The following is a 1,393-nucleotide window of genomic DNA, read 5'->3' on the forward strand; positions in this document are numbered from 1 at the left end:
ATAAGGTCGATTCCTAAGAGTTCCCAGGGCTGAGCTGCTTTGGTAAGCTGAGAACCGAAAGTATGATTAACGGTTCGAGACTGCCGTTGCGCTTGACAAATGACACAGCGCTTTTGGGCCTTCAAGTACTCTGAGAGAGGACCAGCATCGAAGTCCGACTTGATACTCCTGTAGATCTTATAGGCGCCCAAATGAATAAAGTACAAGTGAAGTCTATCACATACTTCTCGTCTCAACTCACGAGGTACAACTAGACCACGGGTAACAGAATTGATAACATAACCATCATTAGATCTGCCGGATGGACCAATGACCACGGAGTACTTTCGAAGGGTCCTACTATCCGGTTTCGAATTAGGAGAAGGGCAGAGAAGACTCCTCAATTCAGGGTCGTCCTTCTGCTTAAGACAGACGTAATCCTTCAATGCTTTAATGGTATCAGAATCGTCATCAACAACAACCGATAATGGTAAGGCCGGTAAGTCGTCACTTAATTTATTGTCGTCCACACAGGAAGGACGGCCACGAGCACAGCTGACTGCCTCTATCAACAGTGGGTCGTCTTGGGGGAGGCACTTCAATGTCAGACCCCTCGAATAATAATCACTGGGGTTTCTCTTACCAGGTAGATGGAATACCTTCCCACCACGCGGAACCAAGAGCTGGGAGATCTTGAACAGAGTCCGCAACTCCCACGCAGCAGGTGCAGATGATTTCCAGCCAGATCGAAAGACATCGTATTCCTTCGACTGAGAGAAAAGTTTGAAGGCTTTGACCAACCGATGGTAGTTGGCCTCATTATCGGTGTACAGTTCCGGTGTAGGCACAGACAATTTAACAGACGCCATCGCGCGAGTGGTTTCAGAATACAAACAAGCCACTTCTAAGCACGATGTTAGCTCTTTACGAACTATGGACCATGGCAGCTTAGCTGCCTGAATTAAATGTGCGCTACAGCGGACTAGATTAAAATCGGAATCACATATAATGGTACCGATGCCAAGTCCATCATAGTAGCCTGTAGTGTCTTGAATGCTTCAACACCAATGAACTCGTCTAAATCAGACACCGGATCTTTCTCCAGTTCACGCCTCAAGATAAGACGCATACGGAGTAGCAAATTACTTTGGAATCCCAGCGGATCGTAACATTGAGCAATTAAGCTCATAACGTCTCTGCGTGTGAGAAGGACCTTGTCCTCGGATAGGGCCAAGACACAAGGTGGGAAGTTAGGGCCTTCACAATCGGAAAGTGTGTCGGTGGGGTTCCATCTCAAGCCGAGTACCTTACAAGGATGCTCGGTGGGAACTAAAATACGACACTTCTTAGCTGACACGGAAGCCGTATTTACGCACACAGGCAGAAGAATTGTAACAGCCTCTAACAGCAACTT

General features: G+C 47.2%; 1 protein-coding gene across 1 annotated transcript; it reads right to left on the reverse strand.

Moving 5' to 3' along the window:
• Positions 1–104: 104 nt before the first annotated feature.
• Positions 105–935, reverse strand: Pmar_PMAR013190 (hypothetical protein; the record flags this gene model as incomplete). Its single annotated transcript, XM_002786820.1, has 1 exon — positions 105–935. A coding segment is annotated over one exon (831 nt), but the record flags the coding sequence as incomplete, so codon positions are not given.
• Positions 936–1,393: the final 458 nt, after the last annotated feature.

Source organism: Perkinsus marinus (assembly GCF_000006405.1).
Source record: "Perkinsus marinus ATCC 50983 genomic scaffold scf_1104296930872, whole genome shotgun sequence".
Classification (NCBI taxonomy): Eukaryota; Perkinsozoa; order Perkinsida; family Perkinsidae; genus Perkinsus; species Perkinsus marinus.